Genomic DNA, 25,422 nt, shown 5'->3' on the forward strand with positions numbered 1-25,422 from the left:
GACTAGTTCTATTTTGACTTCATTGAAAGGGGATCATGCTTTTGGATTAGCTGGCTCTGACTTCTATCCATATTGTTGCCTCACTGATGTCTGAATGGGTCTGGTGTGTACTGTGGAGCAAGCACACGGCCTGAAGGTTTGGTTTTATACTTTTTTTTAATCAAAACAATATAGTAATAACATTATTTTTAAGATCTTAGTAACTGTCCTTGGGGACAGGAAGGCTGTGATGTGATTAACTTGTACAGCAGTTCTCCTGACATGCCACATCCAGAGTTCAGAAACATTTGGCACACCACCTTTCCCATTTTAATCACTGAAGTTATGAAGTGTTCTTATGCTGATGCCATTCCTTAAATCAGCCAGCATATGATCTGATCACAGCTCATGCATGCACCACTGTTTGAAAACCTGCAGAACCATTACCTAGCAATCCTTTGTTGTTTCTTTTTAATCAAAATGTCTTTGTATTCAGCTATTACTATCCCTGAATATTACATATTTTCAAAGAATAATTTAAAAATACATTACAGATGAGTCTGCGCCTCAAAATCTGAACTAAATGCAAAATAATTGACATGAAAATGGAATGTATTTTGTAGTATGGATTGTTAGATTCTGTTGCTATCCCAGTCTACAGCACAGATCAGACTTGCATGGAAGAGTTGCCAAATGATCCTCATTAAGAGGATGAACATATTTTCAGTGACATATGTCTGACCGACTTAACTTACTTGGCTGGGCACTGCAGTCAGTGACACCAAAATAACATACAGCTGGCAGTCTTTGTTCAAATACACCTAAATTAAGTTTAATGCCATTAGAAGATGGCCTCACCCCTGGAGTGGGTTTAAGGTCATCTGCAAATCACTGTGGTGTTAATCACCCCCCTTGGCCCTTACAAGAATTGTGTTCATTGTTATATATGTAGTTCCTCATTCTTTAAAGGTAAGTAATTTAAAACACACCAACTGGCAATTCTCAGGGTTGATTTCTGTAGCACTAGATTTATATGTAACTTAGAATGGCTGATAAACATTTTATGATTAAAAAATGTAATTAAGCATAAGAGGGGGCTCAGAGCATCACGTCTCATATATTATCCAGCACACACACAATCCACACAACAGAGATCCATAGAACAGGAAGGGACCTTAATCCAGTTCCCTGCACTGATAGCAGGGCTAATTACGAGACTAGCCCTGACAGGTGTTTGTCTAACCTGCTCTTAAAAATCACCAACGATGGAGATTTCCCAGCCTTCCTAGGCAATTTATTCCAATGCTTTTAACTACCTTGATAGTAAGGAAGTTTTTTTCTCATGTCCAACCTAAACTGCCCAAGATGCAATTTAAACCCATTGCTTCTTGTCTTATCCTCAGAGGTTAAGGAGTTTTTCTCTCTCCTCCTTATAACAACCTTTTATGTAGTTGAAAACTGTTATCATGTCCCCCCTCAGTCTTCTTTTCTCCAGACCAATCAAACCCACTTTTTTCATTCTTCCCTCATTGGTCATATTTTCTAGACCTTTAATCATTTGTGCTGCTTTTCTCAACATGTTCTCTAACTTGTCCATTCCTGAAATATGGCACCCAGAATGGGACACAACATTCTGTCTCCATGCCCAGGCTGGATACTTTCCCACCATTGGTGAGAACTAAAAAGGGAGAACTACCAAATGATCGCTTTCTCTCCTTTCTGTATCACCTGCTAAAATTCTGGAATCAGTTTGCTCTCTCCACACCCCTGCAGGTCTAGGTGCTGCCTGCCACCTCTTTGAGGTGTTGGAACAAGCACATACCTGTTTCTGGGACACCATGTTGTAATGACTATTACAGTACTGCCCTTGCAAAAACACACAGCAAAGAAGTCCCTGCCTTGGGGAACTTCCAGTAGAACAGACTGACAAAGGAAGAACAATTATCTCCTTTTTCCAGACAGGACAGAGAGATTACGTGAATCATTCAAGGTCACACAGGAAGTCAATGACAGAGCCAGCAATTCATTCTCTCTCTCCCCCTCCCCCGGCAAGGCCCCAGGTCTGGATCTTGGAAGCAAAACTAGAGCCAGGGCTGACAAGAGTGGGAAAAGGGAGGGCAATTGTATGAGGGCCCTAAGCTAAGGGTCTGTAAGGGTCTTTCAGGTCTGTGTAAATACAGTGGACTAGAAGGAAGAAGAGTCCCACATTTTTATCAGTGGACTTCTGTTCAAAACAGACTTACAGTTGGTGTTTGGAGTTTTAATGGAGCTGCTCAAACTAGCTCGTATTCAAGGTTTGATTTTTTTCTTGATTTTTTTCAACAGTCCAGCTTCCTCATTTGCAAATATTTCTTGGGCATCCTTCCTTCCAAATTCCCTCACTTTTAAGTGTTTGCTTTATTTAGGCCAGTAGTGTCTTAATGACGCATTACATGAGTAGACTCTATTTACAACCTTAGCTGTGGCATTGATGCATGCAAATGTGTGTGTGTAAGAGTGAGAGAACACATAACACCTTCTCCAGCAAGTGTCAGTTGTTGTTGCAACCCCACAAGTCAGCAGATAGCTCAGCCCCCTCAGGAAAGGTTGACAATGTGACTTGGATTGTGACAGATAACCCACTGGATGGGGGAGGGGAGTGTTTATCTCTCTTGAACACCCTTATACAAGCAGCCTCGCTCCTTTATTTATTTATTTACCACAAAACACTGAAGTGCAATTAAATCATTCAACTGCAAATCAGAACACTTTCCTGTTGGGTACAGTTAAACATACACCAGCAGCTGTTCCCAACCTAGAGAGAAACATGGAATACCTGACAAATAAGAATGTAAGGACAGTTATTCACAATGTTTCTTCAGATTCTTTTACTGGCTTTTGAAGGAAAACAAACAGCAAAACATTATTTCAAATCCACTGTTATCTAATTACATTGGTTCACTAATGTATTTATTTTCACTGATTTCAAGGATTCATTCTCTCTTTGAGGTACTTTCAAAAAACAACAATAACGAGTAGTCCTGTGGCACCTTAAAGACTAACAGATTATTTGGGCATAAGCTTTCCTGGGTCAAAACCACTTTATCAGATGTATGGAGTGGAAATCACACTACCGGTCTGAGATTAAGAGGTTATACACATGAAAATAATTATCTCTATATAATAAACTCTCCTTGCAGGACTTAATTTAAAAAAAAGTTCAAATTCTGGTTATGCTCATAGACGTCAAGTTCTTGCGAAACAACCAGGTCAACCACCTAAGGAAAAGTTCAGAAATATAGATGACATACAAGTCTGAAAATCCACTGGAGCATGGGAAAATGTATCCTCAATTATTATGCCTCATCTCCACCTTCTAATATTTTATCTAGCCCCCAAATCAATCCAATCTGTCCGTCTCTGTAGCTTTCCCTATCTAATCCCCATCTCTACCTAACCAGTCAATCTACTTAGCTACCTGTAGCTTTGCATCTTAAGCAGCGTAGCCATCAGTTTATCTACCGATCTCTCTACCGCCGTAGGCAATAAAGACAGCCAAGCCCGGCAGGCGAAGAAGGGAGAAAGGGCGGAATTAGAGGAGCCGTGTGTTGACAGCCATTATTATGCACACGCGCTCTCGGTAGATCCCGGGACACTTGGCAGCCCCGCGAGCACAGAAGCCTGGTCTGCAGTTTACACCGGGCTGGATTGTGCAACGAGCAGGAGGAGTCGCCGAAGACATTAGCAAGCCATAAACAAAGGCACGTGTCTCCCCCCTGATCTAGGGGCCGGGCTAGCGCTGCTCTTCCGGCAACAAAGCGCCTTGGGATAAATACAGCCGCGGCCGCTGCGGGGACACGGATCCTGATCGGAGCCACGGTGGTACAACTCCCTCCCCCCCTTCCCGCTCCCAGCCGTGCAGCTCGGCACCCTCCCCGGCGCACCCCTTCCAGACTCCCTTGGGGACCGGAGAGGTTCCCTGGCAGAGCGCTCAGCCTCCCCGCGCCCCCCGGCGTAGAGCGATGCCTTTTCTGGGGCAGGACTGGAGGTCCCCGGGGCAGAACTGGGTGAAGACGGCGGATGGCTGGACCCGGTTCCTGGACGAGAAAAACAGCAGCTACGTGAGCGATAGACACAGGTGAGCGGCACCCGATGCTGCCCTGGGAGTGAGGGGAGGAGGATGTAGGAGTCGCTGCTGTTGGGGATGCTTAGTGCAGGACGGGTATAAGGGGCGGTCATCATAGCAAATACTGCGATGTCCCCACGCTGCAGCAATTGTTCCAAAGCCCGTCTTGCCCTATTTTGCTGTGTGCGTGCAGCGCCTCTGTTGATGGGGAGGTAGTTCTCGTGCGTCATCCTGAGAAGGAGGATCATCGCCCGGACTAAAGCTCTGCAGTAATGAAAAGGAGGGAAGTAGAAGGGGGAAGGAAACAGCTGGGCTGCAGGACAGGGAATGGCCCGCTGGGTCAGCAAGCTTCCTAGCTCCAGATGTGGCTTGCACACCCACATCCTTTGTGTTCTGTGAGTTCTGCTTTTGAAAATGGGCTAACGTGTGTGAGACAAAACCTCAATGAATTCCCAGACGGAAATTCATCCTTTAGCTTTTTAAAAAATGTTAGCTTCGTTTTATTTCCTGTTAACTGTAATTTCAGTAAAACTTAACTGTGTCTGAACAAGCAATGTGGTTTTTGGGAAGCTGCTGATGTCTGTAATACCTTGTGGGACCTCTGAGTTCACTGAAGCCTTCCCAGTGAGAGCTGGAGAGTTTTGAAAGACCAGACTGCAGACACTTGGTTTGTTTTGGTTGTGGATTTAGGCTAGCATCTTTTTTGGCCAACAGAGGGAGCTCTTTGGAGGGGGATCTATATTACCCCATATCTGGCTGAGGTGCAAGAACTGGGTTTGGCAAAAGCCTGTCTTCATTATGTCTGGTTAAAGCTGGCAATGAGCTATTGGATGGTCTAAGATGGCTTCAGTGTGCAAACCAATCTTCCATTTACTAGAACCTTTGAAATGTTTTTGGACGAGTGCCCTATATTAGTTTACAAGGAAAACTAACAGAAAGAGTTGTTGTTTTTGAAGGCTTTAACCTCTGGAGCCCTCATCTGCTTATTGTTGGTTTGCAATAGTTCACCCATTTATCTCTGCTTTAAAAAAAAAAGAGAGTGGCTAATTATCTAATCTGAGGATTAGTTATACAATCTTTTATTCTGTAACTGTAGGCACTGTGGCAACTATGAATGCCAAAGTCAAAGTGGGAGCAGTTGTACCACAGCAACTGAGTTACGAGCAATCTATATGAATTTGAGCAGTTTCTGTAATTTCAGAGCATATCATGTTTAAAAACTGAAATTAAATAAAATGTGCAGGTTCTATTTTTAAACACTAGGGGCCTTTGTTTTCTTGCAAGTGTGACTGACACAGACTTGTTATGGCAGGCTCTCCTAGTTTATTGCTTTGACATATCCTTGAACATGAGCCATTAAACAGAGATCTGCTTTTTGTTCATTAGAGGCTCCAATGCATGAAGATGTCTAGTCACTTTTAACTCTAAAAGTAAAGAAACAAAATTTGATTTTATTTTATAGCCATAAATGTAAAGCTATAGAAGGGTTAGAATCTCTATTCCTTCTTAATGATCTGTTTAATGGCGATTTTTCTTCTAAATAGAGGGGGAAACTGGGCTTCCCACTTTCATTCTCCATGATCTTCCTAGCCTCTGATGTTTGCAGCCTTTGGCACTAGTGAACACTGCACTGTCTGAGCCGGAAGTTAATCTCTGTTACCACAGATAACATACATCAAAAGCATTTAAGGAATAGTGAAGCACTGAGGCATCTGGAGTTTATTTACCCTGGAAGAGTTGGCTTATAGCATCTCACTGTTTGTGAGGTCCTCTTTTAGCTAAATGATCAAATTTAAATGTCATTTACAGGCTCATGTGGTCAGTCAGTGGCTCATGCCAGTCTGGAACCCAGGACTTGGGTCTTGGGCCTTTCCTTTAGCCATCAAATCATTCAAAGGAAAGGTTGATAATCTACAGCCAGATTCACTATTCAAGTGATGCCCATTGTACCTGTTCTTGTCAGGGCTAAAATTGGATCCAGGATACTTACTTGACCGAAAATTTTATCCCAGGGCTTTAAAGCCCTTTACAGCCCAGACCCCAGCCTGAAATCTTAAGACCTCCACTGTAACCAATTCTGGATCATGTGGTGCCATGTTATGGAGCACCAGTGAGTCATCTGGTCTGCTGACGTTTCTGTGTTCCAGTAAAATGAGCATGTAAACAAAGATACAATTTCTGTTGAAGAGAGGGATTAGTGACTCTAGCTCTGGGTAAACACAGTGGACCTAATTTTCCAGCTGCTATGTGTATGCACTTCCCCGCTAGGAGATGCTTGTATTCACTAGATGCAGGATTTGGCTCAGTATATATCTGGGCACCAGAGAGCTACTCCACTTCTTGCTAGCCACTCAAATGTGCATGGCTTTGCCTTCCTGTGAGAGAACTTATATCTGAGTGTGGTGTTGATCACCACAGTGATGTGCTATAACTTTAGAAATATATATGGCAGCATCAACAAGTAAGCCCTGATCTTGGTTCATGGACAGTTATGTCAAATCTACCGTTGACTTCAATAGTACAGGATCGTGCCCTTAACAAATGTCATCGAAAATCTTCTGAAGCCCTGCCAGACTTCCCCTGGAGAACATCCAGGGAATGACTCCCCTCTGCCCCCATTTCCAGAAGCAAACACTTCCTAAGGATTCCCAGTTCCTAAGTTTAGGAAATATGATGCCTCTGAAGCCTTCACAGATCATAAATAATCCTCGTGTGCGGCTTGATTGCGCTGCATGAAAAGAAAACATCGGAAGGCAGGCAGTTAAGCTGTTTACAGCGATGTATAGGCAGGAAAAATGCTACTCTTCTTGTGAGGCCTTCTTGTTTTTAAGGCTCATCCAGCGAGGATTGAAGATGAAACAATAATCTGCATTTGCTCACACTATGGTGATGGCAGTGACTAACAATGCCTTGCAACAATCACGATCTTGCTGTGAATTGCAAAGGGAACCTGATCTCTTTGCAGTGGTGGTTTTCATTGCACTTTTTTAAAAACAAGCTTCTAAAGAGAACATTTTATAACCCAAAGTATCTGATATATACCTAAAAAGGATGCATGTACTGATAGACATAACTGTTGTTAACTGCAAAATAATTAATCGGAGCTGTTCTTAAATTTGCATTGAAAGAAAAGTATGTCCCAAAATTAACCAAAGTTCCTAATCTAAGATCCAGTAGCTTGTCTCTGACAGTGGCCAAACCAGATGCTTGCCAGGAAGGTGCAATAACATTTGAGTAAGTAGATAGAGGGATAATCTACCCCACGCACTAAAGGTACATCTACACTGCACGCTTATTTCAAAATAAACTATTCTGGAATACTTATTCCAAAATAGCTTGTTTCGAAATAGCACATCTGCACTGCAGGGAAGCCTAACTTGGACTAATTTTTGAGGCTTTAATAAATCGACATGCTATCTCAATTCAGAGCCCCAGGAGGCACTGGGGAGGAATAACTTAGAATGGCCCTGGTGAGGGGCTATTTCGAAATAGTAGCAGTGGGGCGTCTACACACGCCTATTTTCAGAATAGGTGTTATTCTTCATAGAATGAGGTTTACACATTTCAGAATAAGATGTCTGTTATTTCAAAATTATTTCTAAATAACGGAATAGCTGTGTAGATGCTCGCATTGTTATTTCAAAATAACGCTAGTTATCTCGAAATAACGGTGCAGTGTAGACACACCCTAAGTCTCATCCACTAGTGATATAATAAAGATTTCAGATAAATCATCAGTAGCAAGTTCACACTCAGGATTGGTGAGATTTAAGTCTTAAATCAGAACTGAGATCCCTCTCTTTCACACTTCAATTATTTGAATTGAACAACTGTGCCAGATTCAGAAATTAATCATAGGACAATTACATGTTCTGTGGAATTTAAGTAAAGTTTTGACTTTTGTTCAGGAATTGTCTTACAATGCTCCCTTCTTAATATTTTATTCTTTTTCTCACTTTTAGTCTCTCTAGTTAAACAGCCACAGTTACCACAAAACACATACGTCACAAACACCTGTCCCCGTCTCTGACAGACCACTTTTAATCTTTTAAAACCAACTGCTTGGAGAAATATTTCCCTTGAGCTGCACTAGTAATACTGAGCGGAACTGAAAGTTCCGTCAGCTGTTTCCCTTTTCCGATGCTGCCAGCCTGACTCAGTAGTTCCACACCTCACAAAAGTAGGAAGCCACAGAAGCAAGCGAGACAGCGGGTGTCACAGAGCTGAGCTTGGAGGCTACACTTACACTGCTGTTGTTGTTGTTGTTTTCAGAAGAAGATATGCAAATCACGTTCGCGTTTGCATATCTTCTTCCGATTCTTTTTGCAGAAGAGGTTTTGCCACTATTTGGCCCCGTGTAGATGGGGCAAATGTCGGAAAAAAACCCTCTTTCGCTAGACCCCTTATTCCTTATAAATTGAGGCTTACAGGGTCTTGTGAAAGAGGTTTTTTTCCCCCAACATTTGGCCCCGTCTACATGGGGCCAAATAGCGGCAAAACCTCTTCCGCAAAAAGAATCGGAAGAACATATGCAAATGCAAGTGCAATTTGCATATCTTCTTCCAAAGGCAGTATAGCCATAGCCCGTGAGAGGTGCAGCTGTAGGGGCGGGTATGGTTAAAAGTGAGTATGGAATGCATGTAGAGTGAACAGGAGGGTGGGGAAGAAAGTGAAGATGTGAGGGGAGCCACCTTATGCCCCTTAATATTTCCATGCCCCAAAATCTGAGAGAGGTCTTCATTGTCTCCAGTTCTAGTCCAGTGTCATAGACGCACTTATGTTAATCAGACTAGACCCCTGCTCCTGTGGTTCACTAGCAGAAGAAACTGCATCAGGAGCAAAGTCATTAGCTTTGCACTGGATTAGTCAGATAACTAAGAACTGGGCTCCAGAATGTCAGAGCAACGATTTGTCATGTGATTTCTCTGCACAGCCTCACACCTTGGTACCACTGCAGAAAAACTGATAACTGACCTTCCATACATTACTGTGAAATGCTGCCTTCTGTTAATTCTATATTCTTTGTGTACACATGCAAAACAAAGTGACTTCAAGAAACCAGCTTTCTCAAAAGCAACACTGAGAGATGGGGGAAAAGACAAAAATCTGTTTTGATGGGGCTTTTTCTTTTTATTTATCTACTGCCAAATAGTTTTAAAATGTTCTTTAAAATCTGGACCAAATGAACAGCACACAAATGCCCAGCTAAGGTTAAAGGTGAGTTTGGTAGGAAGACAAACAGCGTAGCTATGTCTGCGTATGTGTACACATCTCAGACAGCAGGGCCCTAGAGTAGTGTTGAAAGCAGTGGAACACAGCATTTGGCTGAGCCCCAGGAGTGTAACAAGAGGGGTCCAACTTTGAAAGAGGAAAGCAAGAAACAGGTACAGGCCCAAATGGCTGTAACTGAAAACAAGTGATGATAAAACAGAGGAACAAGCTTTCTAAGCAGGCCACTCCAATACAGATCTCCTTCTCTTTTCTTCCCCCAGGCTCCTAGAAAGGAGAGGGTCTTTTTTCACTTCTGTTTCCTCCCCCAGAGCTCCTGAATGTGATGCATCTCTAGCTATCCTCTAGGCATCTAATTCCTCCCATGGGATGTGTCTCTCTGCTACTCTCCCCACCACCCTCAGTCCTCCAATTATGTAAATGGCTCCCGTGCGGTGCTGCTGCTGCTCACAGCTCTCCCTACCAGCAGGTGCATCTGCTGCCTTTCCCTGCTCTCAAAGGTTTCCAAACAGCAGCAGTGAAACTGACCCAAGTCATCTTAGTTTCACTCAGCTGCTTGGTAGTACTTACCTAGAATTATGCATACATCATTAGCTTTGGATCAAGCCCTTACAGTTAATGTGTCTTTTTCCACTGATTTCAGTGACTTTGGGATTACATTTTTTAAAAGGAAAAAGTGCTCTAGATACCTTTGCCATATATTATAAATTCAAACAGAAAGAAATGCACAGCCTCTCCTAATGCAGGAAAGGGAAACATACAGCCTGACTACAGATCACAGCCCTCCCTACATACCACCCATTTGTCTGCAGACTCAGGAAGACAGTTACCGAAACATGAATCAGGCTTGTGTTATCACTGTAATCATCAATGCTAAAAGTTATGTGGGTTTTTTTTAAAATGAAAGCTTAGTTTTCTCCCCAGACCTTCCACTAATTGGCAGGAAAAGCTTTTTAGTTACAACTTGATAGTGAATTCTTCAAACACTGGTTATACATCATCATAGGTGTGTGTTGTGCTTTATAAAAGCTAGCATTTCCTGTCAGAAGGAGCCTCAATCTAAGTAATCTCAGACAAGCAGGCAGAGGTAAAAGGGAGGACAAGGGTGTTATTCTGCAAGGTCATGAAGCTGATTGGGTTGCATACTTTGGATGTGTTCCTGTCATAATTATGTATATAATTAGGACCAGAATGGGGTGAGTGAGGTATGGACAAGAATGGAGTGAGTGAGGTATGGAATGATTTATGAGAAAATGTCTTTATGATTGGACTCAAACTGCATCTCATTTTTTACAGAACAGCACTAGAATGAGCTGTTTAACTAAAAACACACACAGGGGTACCTGGAACCTGATAAGTGCAAACAGTAAAATATAGTCCTCATCTGGCCACAGAATAAACAGACCCTCTGCTTTGTGTCATTCACAGCTATTGCAAAAAGGAGGATTACAACAAGGAGAATCTCTTCAACAGCGTGAACTATGATGTTGCTGCCAAGAAGAGAAAGAAAGACCTGCTGAATAACAAGACAAAGATTCAGTGTAAGGCAACACATGGGGGAACTTTTAAAGCCAAAGTTGCTGGATGATTATAAAACACACTCTCTGTGTGTCTGTCAGAAAGAGTATGAGACACTTGAGTGTGCTGCAGTACTTCCAGAAGTCTCTTGAGAGTCTCTGCACCCATGTTTGACCTACGTAGAGAACTTGGATACATTTTAATGTGAAGATTTATGCCTGTGTTATTAGTCCCTTCTCCAAGTGTTTGTGCTTGTTTTGTTCAAATTTTTGTCATTTGTATTTGGCAGAGGAAGAGTAACTTTTTCCTATGGTACATTCAAGTGAGCCAGTTCTGATTTTTTTTTTCTCTTTCCTCGTGTACATTAACTCCTCACTTAACCTTGTGCCTGTTAATTATTGTTTCATTGTTGCATTGCTTATCTATTACAGCACATGCTCATTTAAAGTTGTGCAATGCTCCTTTATAATGTTTAGCTGCCTGCTTTGTCCACTACTTGCAGGATTTCTGGAAAAGCAGCCTGTCCTTGTGGGGGGTTGGAACCAGGGTGGGCTGACAGCCTCCATCAGCTCTCCTAAGTTCCCTGGAAGGAAACTTAGGCTGGGCAGCTGCAGCTCACACTAGAGAGAAGAGGAAAGGTGATTTTAACTCTTATTCAGAGGCCTGAAAGGGAAGCTTTAGGGGAGGGACCCATAGAATGTTTCAGACATACAATGAAATGTTTCAGACCCAAAGGAGACTTTTGTTCTTTTGTTCTTCTGTCTTAGACAGTATCATATAAGTGATGAAAGTCGTTACTAATGGAGGTCCCTGTGTAATCCTAACTCTACCACTCACTGTTATAAACTCTAGTGACTGTTAGTCTAATGTCTTATGACACCTTAATCTAAACTCTGTAGCTGAGGTAATGAGTAATTAATTAAATCAGAAGCAACGAACTCTGGCTGTGACCCAGGCTTACTGTCAGAAAGCAGAGAAAACAAGGGGCTGCAGTGTATCCACAGCATATTGATTAAATATCTAGTCTTGGACTGTCACTGAAACACAAACCTTTTCTAGGTCCTGGCTACATGAAAGAATATGGAAACCAAGATGGTTTGATTCTCATCTGTGTTACACTGTTATAAATCAGAAGTAACTCCACACGAGTCAGTGGAATAATGCCTGTTTAGAACTGGTGTATGGGTAGAACTGGGCTTCTTCTTTATGCAAAGTTAAGTTTTAATTATATATAATTAAGTGGAAAAAAATCTGTCTTTGTCTGAACAGATTTCCATCAAGAGAAATGGATTTATGTCCACAAGGGAAGCACAAAGGAAGTAAGTATCCATTGTTTTATTTCCTCCATGCCAGAGATGGGCAATAATTTTTGGTGGGGGGCCATTCAGATTTTTATAAGTGGTCAACAGCCGCACTTTCCTGTGGAGGGGGGGTGCAGAGTCTTGGTTGGAGTCTGAGTGCAGAAGGGCACATGGGGTAAGGGACTGGAGTGCAGGAGATGGTGTGGGGTCTGCAAGGGTGTTTGGTTGAAGGAGGGGGTTGTGACCTGGGTTAGGGGATTGGGGTATAGGATCAGGGAGGGAGTTGAGATGCAGGAGGGGTTGGGGTGCCAGAGGCAGGCACTGGCTGGGAGGAGTTGACCTAAGTGTCTCCTGGCCAGCAGGCTGTAGCACCCCTCAGGCAAGCTGGGCTCCCTCCCTGCTGCAGCCCCAGCCCACTTGAAAATGCAGGCTGCTCCCTCCACATGGCTCTCTACTCCAGGTGGGGGAAGAGGCTTGCACTGCCCCAGTCTCTCAGGCCAATCTCTCAACTCAAATTGGTAAACTGTTTCCAGCCAGTGGGAGCTGTGAGATTGGCTGAGGTCAGTTCTTATTGGATGGTTGTTTCTGGCCAATAGGAGCGGAGGATTGGGCTGGGGATTGGGTGATTGCACAAAGCCTCCCCCTCTCTGCAGAGCAGAGAGCCACAGAGATTGTGTTTTAAACTGTGGCAGCTACATTCCTGAGGGTCTGTGGGCCAGATCCAGTGGCTTGACCAGCCGGATCTAGCCTCTGGGCCGTATTTTGCCCAGCCCTGCCCCATGCCATTTGTCCAAACAGCATTATTTATTGGGCCAAATCCTCAGGTTGTTCAAATCAGCATAGCTCCATTGAAATAAAGGGAGCCATGCTGATTTACACCACCTGAAGATCTGGCCTATGGTTATTTGCAGAAGCTAGGATGGGAAACCCAAGGCAGTCTCCATTGTGCTAGGCTCTGCGTATATTTAAAACAAAGAGATAACATTGTCCACTTGCCTCTGCCAAAACTGCGTGGTAAACTAAGCAGTGACACAATTGCAGGCTTTCCCACAGTGAAGTTCTAGCAAGAAAACACTGCCGGGGGGAGGGGGGGGAGCAGCTGTAAGAAACCTCATTGCATATAGGCCCTTCATGTTGAGTCCTAGGAATGTATTGCTTACCCTGCCTTGGGAGATTATTGAAAGAGATCAAATAGTGTTTCTTAGAAGAGAACCGGACCCTATTCACGACCTCCAAATAGCTGTCATAACTCCCATTGAGCTGCATTCACAGGGGGACATAAATAGGCACAATTCCACAGAAGTCATTGGAGACATGCCTACTTACACCATCAAAGAGTTTGGCCTGTAGCATGCCCCCACAAGTATGTTAACATGCTATGTTGGCTTGGACCACATATACACATGGCTCTCTCTTCAGACTACTGTACAACAAAACCTGACCCAGCTTTGTTCTCTTTCACTCTCAGCGTCATGGTTACTGCACCTTGGGAGAAGCTTTTAACAGACTTGACTTCTCGAATGCTATCCTAGATTCCAGAAGGTTCAATTATGTTGTAAGGGTGAGTAAAGGTATCATTTATTTAGCAGTAACTTCTAGCACAGACACCAGTTGCTTAACTTAGCTGAGCAGAGAACAGGTTCTGCACTGGAAAAGATCTGCCAGAGTATGCTGTGGCCTCGTTGAGTGCAAGAGGAAGTTTCAAGGGCTAGTTAATGAAGTAGTGTCTGATGCATGGAAGGGAGGGTCCATCTGTTAGAAATTGCTGGATGGGAAAGAAAGATCACATGTAGCCTTCCTTCAGATCCAGTGAAAATGAGGGCTAGTATGGGGGCATGGAACAAGGTCTACACTTCTTCCAGGTTTCTTTATCAAACTGGGTTTATCATGAAACTTCTGAGGTGTTAAGGCTGTATGTGATTGGGTGGAGGTAGTGTTTGTTGATTTTTAAAAGTGAAGTTATTGCCATCTGTTCAGTGACCTGTCTGAAATGAGTTGGCCATCGCTGTTCTGTTCCTCATGAACAGGCCTCCCATGTGACAAGCTGATAAATGGGGTAGCAGTTGTCTTGGCAGTCTCAGCAGAGTGTCCAGATGTGTCTTAGTCGCAGGAACTGACTGCGTACTTGCTTCTGGGGGCAGTCCATTCAGCTCATGGTTGCAGCACTTTGACAGAGAATCATGGAGGAACTTTGCAATGTTGATGCTCCTGCTGTATCTGCTCTTGGAGAGCTTCACCAGGGTTGCTGATCCACCCTCTTACTGAAAGCTAAATTCCAGTTCTGGTTGTTGTAACTCCCCCTTTGGGGCAGTCTACACAGTAGAGATGAAATCCTGCACACCACAGGGCCGGTGGTTCCCTTGCACTGCACATTTGAGATGCAATTGAAGATTACAGTTCCCTGAATGCCATGGACACTAACTCTGTGGTGACACACTGTGGGAAGGGAGAAATTTGTGAGTGGGGTGTATAGGATCCTGGCTAACTTCAAGGAATCTCTGGTTACAGACTTGGTGAGGAAGCAGAGTTGCTATTATAGCCCCATATGTTGTGGCAGCTTGAACTGACCAGCTGTTCTGTTGCCCTTGCATAGCCTTTTATTTGGTCAAATGATTTCTTAGCCCCAAGCTTCTGTGTAGGTTCCCCGTGCAAGCCCTCTTACTCTGGCTTTTTCAGAAGACCAAGAGTTCATCTTACATTCACAGTGTTCAAAGGGTGTTCTTTTTATTCCATGATTCTGTGTCCATAACCTGTTTATGTACATATTATCCACCAGTGGATATATTTCAGAATACACTCATTGAAATGAAGAATCTTGTCAGTTTCTGGTGGCAAAGAAGCTGCTAAGAAATCTGTTACAAATACAAGGTTGTCTATTATTGGCTCCTTTTCACATTCCATCAGCAGTTAATCACGGGGGGAGCACCAGCTGTTTAGGTTTTAGATTTTGGTGCTGAGTTTTTGCTGGCATGTTGCTCTTCCCCAGTGAGTCAAATGTTATAAAAGAGACTGTCAAAAAGATGATACCCATTAGGCTAGCCTTGGATCTTTCACCTGTTGTCTCATCAGATGTGGGTCAGGCATTCTAAATGTCCAATCAATACCCTGCAGTCTAGAGTAGAGAGATCTTTGTTACTCATATTACCATGTAGTTAACCTCTTGCTGCTGACTTTTTTTTATCCTCTTAAACTCATTTTATGATGAGCCCCTCTGTGCTACCCTTGTGTAGGATGCTGCCCATCACCCACCTACATAATGATGGGTATAAGTGGCATTTCTTTTTCAACATCAGCTATGGAAGTAGATATGATAATGTGCAGGCTACCATGAATCGGGTCAAATACAATTTCTAGACTCATGGTAGACTTTTATGAGAGTTTCCTCTAAGCTAATCACAACCCTTCATTGCCTGGATGTTGGGCATAATACTCTTCCTTTTTTTAAAAGCTTATTCAGATAGCTTCTTAAATTTAGATTGGAATAGGGATGGAAGGTTGACCTGATGCCTTTTTCCTCACCACCCTCTTTAACTTATATTGATAACTAATGATGGGCAGGGGAGTAAGGGAATTACTTACTCATTACTTACTCATCATTTCCCTAGCTAGGCAGTTATGATTCACCACTGAAAATTCAGATATTGTCTTCTAAAGTTTCTGTGCAAATGGAAAAACTGGTCCAGTGAGGATTCTGGAAGGTGTGTAATGCTGCATATCTAACATCACAGGCAGCCTTGGGCCCTTGGATTAAGAGAAGGAGACCTAAACATTTTTAGTTTAGGGGAAAATGTGAATTTTAAAAATATTTAAAACTGATATGTTAAGCTCCAGAGGCAATGGTAGAAAGAAGATCTACTGCTGAGCCATTCACTAAGCACCCTCAACGTGAGGGTTATTTTTTTTCCAGAAAGGCTGAGCACCTGCTGCACATGCTGACTTTAGTTGCCAGCTTGGGTGTTCAGCAGGCCTACAAATCAAGTCCCATATGTGGGACACAGAATTCCTAAAAATATGGTTGTTACTCCTCTCTTGAAATGTTTCAAGCCCTTCAAAGAATGCTCTACGTGGTCTGAGATGCCACTTGGTAAAAAGAAAAGGTCCTGACTTTTATTTACAGGCCTCTTCATACTACAAGAGTGGCATAAGGGAAGCAGGGGTGGCTTTATGTGTGTGACTAGGAGTCAGGACTAAATCAATGAAAAAGCATCTTTCTGACATGAGGCTAAGTTCATTAATGGAGTTACACCCAAAATCAGCTTGGCCAATGAAGTTTAAATCTTGTTAATTTAATTGGCAGGGGTCTGCTGTGTGACAGCTTTAAAGCTTTGAATAGGACAGAAGTAAAATGATTTGTGGCATTTTTAGATTCTTTCATCACTTACAGTGGATTTAACAGCATTCAAGACTAAAATCAGTACGTGTTCTCCTTTTTCCGATTGACCTCCCACCCAAACTTTATTTTTTTTCTAGTAGTTTTTGTAAGTGTGATACTTTGTAATTTAAGATGCCTGGGATTTTTTTCATTTGTTTTCAGTCTGTGAAACCACCAGTGTTAAATGTTCAAATGTAAAATTGCTCAAGAAAGGCCCTGTTTAGAGATGAAGTTCCTCATTGGATCCCCTGTATGGTCTGTTGCAAGACTGAATGAGTACTTCTAGAGCACACAGATGAGCCGTACACAATACAAAACATGCCTTGACGAGTAGCAAACTAACTTCCTCTCCCATCCCTTTCTCCAGATGTCCATGGAACTACAGTAGTGGTCCCACAGGAGTCTGATTAATTCCATGGCAGCATGGCAAAGTGCTTCCCAAGTAGTACTATTTATGTACTGCTGCTGGGAAAAAGAGGGGAGAAAAGTCACAGATGGCCTTGGAGAAGGAGTAGGGGAGGCAAACAATGATAGGCCTAAAACATTTTTACTGTTGTACTAGGGTTGCCAAATGTTTTAAACAAAAACACCGGACACACTTGACATTACATCACAATCTACATTACATCTTAGTTAGAAAATACATTTATATTTTCTCAATTTGTTTCCCGAACAGAAAGCTCAAATACTGGCCTGTCCAGTTCAAAACTGGACACCTGGCAACCCTATGTACCCCTAACTTTTAATTACAAAAATTGTGGCGTACCTAAAATATATCAAGTTTAGATAGCATGAAAACTACGGAGCTAACAGTCCAGCTTGCTCATGTAGTGCCTCTAGTATAGCTGCTGTGCATTAATTTTATGCAAAAGAGCATCAAAACATGTACAGGTTTAAGAATTCTTACTTTCATCTGCTGAATCTCATTAGATAAGTAGATTACAGAAGAAGAATCCTGTTGATTGAGGAGACTCTGAGACTAAAAAGCCTAACAGTGCCGTGATTTGCTAAGTTTTAAGGTTTTAGAGGATTATTAATGACTTGTCAGAGGGAGGTGGAGGTGGTTTGGAAATATTGCTGTTTGCTATGAGCTGCTAGAAGTTTGGCAAGCAAAATTTAAGAGAAACATATCTTCCATGGTCAAGCAGTTTCTTGTTTTTCTGTGGGAAAGGACATTTCTTTAGCAATATTTGCCTTGTTTAGATACACTTGTTATGATATTTTACCAACAGTGTGTCAGGTATTCCTATGAATGCTTGAGACAAATTCTTGCTAGTGTTAAGTTAAAATGACCCATGTCTAGCTACACATTATTTAGGCACAGAGTAAGCCCTTCACATTTTCAGCTTGTTATATCTACGTAGTAACAAGAACAATTCAGGCCAAGTACTTTAATCTTGGGCTACGTCTACACTGGCCCCTTTTCCGGAAGGGGCATGTAAATTTCAGGAGTCGTAGTAGGGAAATGCGCGGGGGATTTAAATATCCCCCGCGGCATTTAAATAAAAATGTCCGCCGCTTTTTTCCGGCTTTTAAAAAAGCTGGAAAAGAGCGTCTACACTGGCCCCGATCCTCCGGAAAAAGCGCCCTTTTCCGGAGGCTCTTATTCCTACTTCGAAGGAGGAATAAGAGCCTCCGGAAAAGGGCGCTTTTTCCGGAGGATCGGGGCCAGTGTAGACGCTCTTTTCCGGCTTTTTTAAAAGCCGGAAAAAAGCGGCGGACATTTTTATTTAAATGCCGCGGGGGATATTTAAATCCCCCGCGCATTTCCCTACTACGACTCCTGAAATTTACATGCCCCTTCCGGAAAAGGGGCCAGTGTAGACGTAGCCTTGATGTGCTCATGGTTACAGTGCTATTAAAAATGCAGACTGCACAAAAGTTCATGCCATGTAAATAAGTAAAATGAGACGAGACCTTTAAACACCATAGCAGCCTCCAGAGCGGTTTATCGTTTTCTGAAATGTTCACTTATCAGATGACAGTGAAATTTTGAAGACTTTCCTTGCATCAAAAGGATTTACCATGTGATGGTTTCATAGCTGTATTTTGCAAGAGATGACAAGCTGTCACTGTGACACTATTTCCAGCACAGAATAGCTGACTTGATCTTGACTCAGGTGTGTGGATACAGATCTGTACAACAATATGATCTGGACAGCTCATAGTTAGCCTAATACATAAATTTAACAATATGCATCTTGAAATTCCTTTTAGACTTAGTATTGATAGTCCTGGAGTTATGCTACATGGTAGCAGCATCTGTTAGTTACATTATTATAATTCATGGTACAAACACTAATATATCCACTATCACATTCAGTTCAAACTAAAACTTGGCAAATGGAGCAAATAGAAGTGCTGGGAGAGAGGGAGATTTGTTGTAGGTTGGGTGTTAAACACCAAATCCTCAGCTAAAGAGAAATCAGTGTAGTTTCAGTGTCAATCAGTGGAACTACTCTGATTTTCACCTGGCTGAGGAACTGGCCCTAGCTGTTTCATTCTGCACTCTGACTTTTCTAGTTTGACATTTTTTTTCATGGATCTCAGCAGTTACACAGTTACCTTATTAACTTTACACAGTTACCTTTCAACATCCGTAGTTTAGAGCCCAGTGCTACAGGAAACGGCTCCAAAAGTAGCTGTTTTGCTCTAGTGTGTGAAGGGCTGATGCTGTAACCTGTACACTCAGGCACATACGGTAATAGGAGCCTCAAGTAAGGTTTGGCTAGTGCTGGGCAGTTCCCCCCCCCTTTTTTGTGTGTGTGTGCTGAAACCAAAAGTTGCCCAAATTCACCTTTTTGGAGCACCTTTTGTTCCTTGTCTAAACCCACACGTCTCTTCACTTGCTGCCCCCTCACGCATTCAGCCCTCACTGCTGTTTGTGGAGGAAGCCCTAGTAGACTTTCCACTCTAATCTTCAGAAGGCAGCAAGCTGACCTGTTCTATTCTAAACACTCCAGTCTGGGACTTTCTGGTTGGGTTGTTGTATTGGAATAACTTATTCCCTTCCCCAACATGCACAAATAGCCTAGAAATACTGAAATATCATCTTGTGCTACTACAGGCAGTCCCCGGGTTACGTACAAGATAGGGACTGTAGGTTTGTTCTTAAGTTGAATCTGTATGTAAGTCGGAACTGGCGTCCAGATTCAGCCGCTGCTGAAACTGATCAGCGGCTGATTCCAGGAAGCCCGGGGCAGGGGCTTCCTGTAGTCAGCCACTGGTCAGTTTCAGCAGCGGCTGACTTGGGGACGCCTGGGGCAGAGCAGCTGGGGTGCTGCTGGGTTAGTCCAGTAGCGCCGCCGCTCCTCGGCGCTACTGGACCAACCCAGCAGCACCCAAGCTGCTCTGCCCCAGGCGTCCTGATTCAGCCGCTGCTGAATCTGACCAGCAGTGGCTGAATCAGGACGCCTGGGGCAGAACAGCTGGGGTGCTGCCCGGTTGGTCCAGTAGCGCCCAGAGCGGCGCTATGGGACCAACTGGCAGCGCCCCAGCTGCTGTACCACAGGTGTCCGGAGCAAAGCCACGGAGCACGGGGGCAGCGGGACAGCCCAGACGCGCCGTGGCTGTCCTGCTGCCTCGGGCTCCGTGGCTTTGCTCTGCTTTGCTCCCCGTCCCCCTGATCTGCAGACCAGGGAGACGGGGAGCAAAGCGGCAGAACACGCGGGCAGCGGACAGCCCAGACCAGGGGGATGGGGGGGGGGGGCAAAGCAGAGCCAAGCCGCGGAGGACGCGTCTAGGCTGTCAGCTGACCGCGCGCTCCGCGGCTTGGCTCTGCTTTGCTCTGCTTTGCCCCCCCGTCCCCCTGGTCTGCAGACCAGGGGGAGGGGGGGACAAAGCAGAGCCAAGCCGCGGAGCACGCTGCCAGCTGCCAGCCTAGACGCGTCTGGGCTGTCAGCTGACCGCGCGCTCCGCTGCTTGGCTCTGCTTTGCTCTGCTTTGCCCCCCGTCCCCCTGGTCTGCAGACCGGGGGGGGGGGGCAAAGCAGAGCCAAGCCGCGGAGCACGCTGACAGCTGACAGCCCAGACGCGTCTGGGCTGTCAGCTGGCCGGGCGCTCCGCGGCTTGGCTCTGCTTTGCCCCCTCCCCCGTCCCCCTGGTCTGCAGACCAGGGGGGGGGGCAAAGCAGAGCCAAGCCGCGGAGCGTGTGGGCAGCCGACAGCCCTGTCCGCTGCCCACGTGTTCCGCCGCTTTGCTTCCTCTCCCTGGTCTGCTGGAGACCAGGGAGAGGAACGGCCCCGTTCGTAACTGCAGATCCGACATAAGTCGGATCCGCGTAACTCGGGGACTGCCTGTACAGGATAGTTTCCTTCATACCAGTTACTCAGAAAATTCTAGATCAGGGAAACCTGGAAGTATGAAGCTGCCTGCAGCTTCTCATTTCCCCCTCTCATCTAGGGTTGCCAGGTGTCCCGTTTTGAACCGGACAGTCCAGTGTTTGAGCTTTCTGTTCAGGAAACAAATTAAGAAAATATAAATGTCCAGTATATTCTAAATAAGATGTAATATAGATTGTGGTGTAATGTCAAGTGGGTCCGGTATTTTTGTTGAAACCATCTGGCAACCTTACTCTTATCCTCCACAATCCCTTGAAGTAAAAAGGATCCGAATAGGGCAAAGAGGCCCAGCGAGCTCTCCCTGGAGATTTTGGATGGGGAGGGATGAGTATTAGAGTCACCAATTCTCTCTTTTCCCCTCCCCCATCACTAGGGCTGTGTCTACACTGCACCCCTTTTCCGGAAAAGGGATGCAGATTAGACACTTTGGAATAGCAAAATCCGCGGGGGATTTAAATATCCCCCGCGGTATTTGCATTAACATGGCTGCCGCTTTTTTCCGGCTTGGGGATAAGCCGGAGAAAAGCTCCAGTCTAGACGTGACTCTCCGGAAAATAAACCCTTTTCCGGAGGATCATTTGTTCCTACTTTCCTTTGCTGTGCTCACAAAAGCTCACAATACATGTTTCCAGACCAGACCATTTGTTGTTTTTCTCTTTTCCCCTGCTTTCCCTCCTACAATCTGTCTTTAAACGATGTTACTGGAGCATGGTCTGGAACTAACACAGCCACATATGCAGTTACAAAATGCTAGCAAAGTATAAAATCTCCTTTTTCTGCAAGACATTATTCAAAACGCTCTGGTCTTTTTGTTTGGTTTTCAGTTTGCCCAGTCCATCACTCAGACACATTCTAGGTGGGTTTTTGTTTGTCCAATCTGGAATGACACTGTTGGCTTTGAAGGAATTACACCAGGGTGTTTCTGAAGTAACTCTGAGCAAACCTTCTAAATGCACCTTTATTAATGCCCTGGTATGCATGTTGTTATAGTGGACAAGAAAATTACTTGTGTTCATACATCTGGGATTTGTTTTTGTTTGGGTCTTTAAGTATGTGCCCAGGTCATTCCTGGCATAACAGTTTGCTATGTAATGCAATACCCAGGAGGTAGTCACGACATAGTATTCATATGGAATTTCATCTTTTATTTATTGCTGCTGAAAAGGTGATACACGATAGCTGTTCTAATTTACTATTTAAATGTAATTGAGCCTTAATAAACACGGCGAAAGGAATGGCCTCTAATTCATCTTGATTGCCTAATTTTATTATTTAATTTCCTGTAAACCAAAGCACAAAATGTGGGTTCCACAAAGAATGTAATCTTTTTTTAACTTGAAATATTAGTCATTATTTCATTCTTTTGTTGTGTTATTGCACCACTTGGTACTTTTCACCTATGCAAAGACAACTGGTTTTGTACCTATTTTTGAACATCAGCACAGTTCTGCTTACATGTAATCTTAAGGAAACTGTCCTGTATTGGAGTTCTAGAATATGACAAACCGGGGACATAATTTGAGTGTGTGTCTCACAAGGTTAAACAATTCAGTATTAGTATATTATTATGAAGGCTATTTGGAAGAATGACATGTTCTAGTTTGTGTACCCACTGTTCTAAGAAACTTTGGTAAATTTTAAAAAGAACATTTCCAACATATGGTTAGTTAATTTATGCTTCTGAGTATAAAATACACTAGACACTCCTGTTTAGGTGACAACCACCATGAAATTTTGTTATAATACGTGTCCTAACTATTACCTCACCTTTTTGCATATTTTCTTCCACCCTCTCCCCTTCTTAAGTGATAGGTCATGGTGAAGGCAGACTGCCCTCCATAAAAAATGTGAGACTGTGTCAGGCTTTTTTTTTTTCTTTCCTCTTGCTTTATACCAGTCATGTGAGGTTTAAGATATTAATAGAAAGAGAACTCAGAAAGCCATCTGTTGCTGTTTAAAGTTAACCTGGAAGATAAATGGAAGAGGAGTCCAGTCACTAGGGGCACTTTGCGGTTCCTAAGTGACAGTCACATGCTGGTAACAGAGCTGAACAAAATGGGAAAATGGTTGTAATAAAACCCCTATGAGCTCATAGCATAAGGCAAGATGCCAACAAATTTTATGGCTCCATTCCTGTTATTCTTATGGCTGGCGAACAGTTCAACTCAAGACTTACTAACTCTCAGCAGTAACCATCTTAGCTATTTGACACAAGGAATTGGAACTTATTTGCACTCATCCTTTTGCCAGCAATGAGATAGCATAACCACTAATGATAAAAAATGAATAGGCTAGCTGTGGTGACAGGTTTCAGAGGTAGCCGTGTTAGTCTGTTTCAGTAAAAACAACAAGGAGTCAGGTGGCACCTTAAAGACTAACAAAAAATGTATGCCATAATAAAATTCTCAGAGGGGTAACCTTGTTAGGCTGTAACTTTAAAAACAATGACTAATCTTGTGGCACCTTAGAGACTCTGTGTGTGTGTGTGTGTGTGTGTGTGTGTGTGTGTGTGTGTGTGTGTGTGTATACACACATACATATTTACATCCAACGCAATTTACATCCATAAAATCCAATTCACTCACACACATATATAAAAATGAGATTTTGTGGGCAAAACCCACTTCAGTCAAATGAGCTGGAGGGGAATATATAAGGGTATGTGTACACTGCAGTGTTATTTCAAAATACCTTATTTTGAAATAGTTATTTCCAAATAGCTTATTTCAAAATAATGCGTCTACACAAAAAATGCATTTCGAAGTAGCATTTTTCTATTTCGAAATAGTGTGTCCACACTGAGTGGACTCTGAATCGCATTTAAGTTAAGGCTGGCCGGAACCAGTTCCAGCAGGGCACTAGGTCAGGACTTACTGTGTGGGGCTGCTGCCTGAGGCTATCTGAGGTCTGTGCTAAAAGGGACCCCCTCCTCTCCCCAGACAGCCAGTTCTCAGGTTTCCCTGCTTGCTTGTCTACCTCAATGAGGGACAGCAAAGCATTTTGTCTCTGCGTACTCTGGTTGCCCTCATTTGGGACACCACAGCACTCGGCACCATGGAGCCAGAGCTACCCCTGGGCACTCTGGTGCTTCTCTTGGACGCATTGCTGTGAGCCTGGCTGCACTTTCTGCAGGCTGCCATCCGGGAGGTCCATCGGGGGGCTGTCAGTATCCAGGAGGCCCTGTGGGAGAGCTTCCACCCTGAGGAGCACTATGAGCCTCCTTGGTCTGCCCCACTGGGGGCTTGTGCTTCATTCCTCCCTCACTTCCTTCCACTTACCCCTCCCTAACCCCCCTTCCTGATGTCAAATAAAATATACATATTTTCATGAACACAAACTCTCTTTATTTAACAAAACTGGGGGGGAGGGAATGAAACTCTGGTGAGACTAGGGAAAGGAGGTGGGAGAAGTGGGGGGGGGGGGAACCTGGGAGGAGGGAGCTGGAAGGGGGAAGCAAGGGGAAGAAGAGGGAGGGGAAGCTCAGGGCTCAGGGTCTCACCTGACCAACTTGATTGTCATGCAAACCTACTCCTGGCCTTTGGTGGCCAGGCTGGCAGCTATCCTGCCATAGACGGCCGCGTTCCTCCATCTAGTGTGGAGATCATGGACGTTGGGGGCATCCCCTCCAAACCTGAATAAGGTCCATGATCTCCACCCGGGATCAGGAAGGCGCCCGCCTTCTCTGGGTCCTGGCAGGCTCCTAGGAGCTGGCAGACTGCTCCTGGGGAGCAGCAGAGGGCTGATTGCCAGTGGCTTGCTGGCTCATGTTTTGAGGCCACTGGGTCAGGGGCAGTGACTGCTGGCTCTGGGCTGGCAGGCTTGGAGCTGGCACAGGCACTGTGGCCAGAGTCAACCCCTTTAAGGGCTCCAGGGATGGGGGGAGGGAGAGAAGTGTTCTTGGTTGAAGCTGGAGTGGCCACCAGGTCACCTGGAAAGGCTGGAGGGCCCCCTATTTTGAAATAAGTGTCTACACAGCACTTATTTCGAAATAGCTATTTTGAACTTGGCATTATTCCTTGTAGAATGAGGTTTAGCAAACGGTTTGGCCAACAGTTTTGCAGAACCTAAAAAAGCTTCCTGTTTTTATTTTAATTCCAGTAGAAAAATAATTTTAAAGGACAGGAAAATGTTTCAGTAATTGCAACCCAAACACTGCAACACTGAACAAGCATGTGAGAACCAAAGTCACACTTATTAGCAGTGCCCCTTAATCAAAAGGGAACGTGAGTCAGTGTCCATTGGCCATTTACAAAGTAAACCAAACAGCATGAATAAGGGAAAGTGAATTAAATTGTTTATATTTTTCAGGTCTAATAATAATAAAGATGAGGGAACTTTTGGTTTTTGTCTTTCTTTTTAGAGCATGACTCTTAAATCTTCCCTCTTACTGAAAACTCTAATATAAAACACACATCACAAAAGAGTGAATTGGATTCTTATATGTAAGTTGTAGGAGTAGGCATTATAAATAAGATTCTCTCAAGCTTGCTTCTTGTTCTCTTATCACGCTGTTTGTTTATGTACCCGTGAAAGACACTGACATATACCATTCATTGTTTGTCCAGTATGAATAGTCCTT

General features: G+C 43.9%; 1 protein-coding gene across 2 annotated transcripts in view; it reads left to right on the forward strand.

Moving 5' to 3' along the window:
- The first annotated feature begins 3,675 nt into the window (after window positions 1–3,675).
- FBXO32 (F-box protein 32) overlaps window positions 3,676–25,422 on the forward strand; it is a 37,697-nt gene continuing 15,950 nt past the window's right edge. The window contains exons 1-4 of one of the 2 annotated variants that reach the window (XM_075920162.1): window positions 3,676–4,096; window positions 10,742–10,854; window positions 12,101–12,150; window positions 13,601–13,693. In XM_075920162.1, the coding sequence (XP_075776277.1) occupies window positions 3,981–4,096; window positions 10,742–10,854; window positions 12,101–12,150; window positions 13,601–13,693 (372 nt within the window). In that variant the 5' untranslated portion in view covers window positions 3,676–3,980. The remainder of the gene's footprint in view (window positions 4,097–10,741; window positions 10,855–12,100; window positions 12,151–13,600; window positions 13,694–25,422) is intronic. The other variant, XM_006137483.4, reaches the window with a different exon arrangement.

The sequence above is a fragment of the Pelodiscus sinensis genome, chromosome 2 (assembly GCF_049634645.1).
Source record: "Pelodiscus sinensis isolate JC-2024 chromosome 2, ASM4963464v1, whole genome shotgun sequence".
Lineage (NCBI taxonomy): Eukaryota > Metazoa > Chordata > Testudines > Trionychidae > Pelodiscus > Pelodiscus sinensis.